Source organism: Sinocyclocheilus rhinocerous, unplaced genomic scaffold, assembly GCF_001515625.1.
Source record: "Sinocyclocheilus rhinocerous isolate Xijiao unplaced genomic scaffold, SAMN03320098_v1.1 scaffold2126, whole genome shotgun sequence".
Classification (NCBI taxonomy): Eukaryota; Metazoa; Chordata; class Actinopteri; order Cypriniformes; family Cyprinidae; genus Sinocyclocheilus; species Sinocyclocheilus rhinocerous.
This window is the reverse complement of record NW_015639773.1, coordinates 62,200-62,778: the sequence shown is the minus strand read 5'-3', so window position 1 is coordinate 62,778 and position 579 is coordinate 62,200. Positions and strand designations below refer to the sequence as shown.

Genomic DNA, 579 nt, shown 5'->3' with positions numbered 1-579 from the left:
ATATTAAATAATAATTATTTTATTTTATTAATAAAGTGCTTTCATGATTCCTCACTTCTTCATGACCAGGAACAGTGTGCGATTACTGCCCAAACCCTGTGGATTGAGTCGGGCAGGCAGGACATCGGGGTACTCCTCCTGAGCTCCAGGCAGCAGCGGGACCTCAGCAGTGAAGGCCCGGTACACTGTGATCACGTTGGGATGAGCAGTCAGTCTTTTAGGCACCGTTCCAAAGTGGCTGTAAAAATAGTAAAGCCATTGGCAATGATTCAGTCTATTTTAAGGCCATGATGTACAGCTAAAGTCTACAAATGAACTCACCCATCCAAAGCAATCTCTCCTTGCTCTTTTGTTAGGGCCTGTGGACATGCAGGAACCAACTCCATGGACATAGAGCGAAGGATGGCGTCACTTGATGAACCAGCCTATTGAACAGTATCAAATGTTCATTAAAAAAAGCTGTTGATGTATTCTGGAATACTGTATCGTATATGCATTCTACACAAAATCCAAAAGAATTCCTTTATTCCTTAATGCTAAAATGGTCTAAATTCTCACCCCAATGTTCCACATCATTTT

The 579-nt window shown here is 41.8% G+C and overlaps 1 protein-coding gene across 1 annotated transcript in view; it reads right to left on the bottom strand.

Annotated features, from left to right (window-relative positions):
• LOC107751829 (serine/threonine-protein kinase PINK1, mitochondrial-like) overlaps positions 1-579 on the bottom strand; it is a 9,785-nt gene that overhangs the window by 4,475 nt on the left and 4,731 nt on the right. The window contains exon 4 of the mRNA XM_016567599.1: positions 56-238. Within this exon, the coding sequence (XP_016423085.1) occupies positions 56-238 (183 nt within the window). The remainder of the gene's footprint in view (positions 1-55; positions 239-579) is intronic.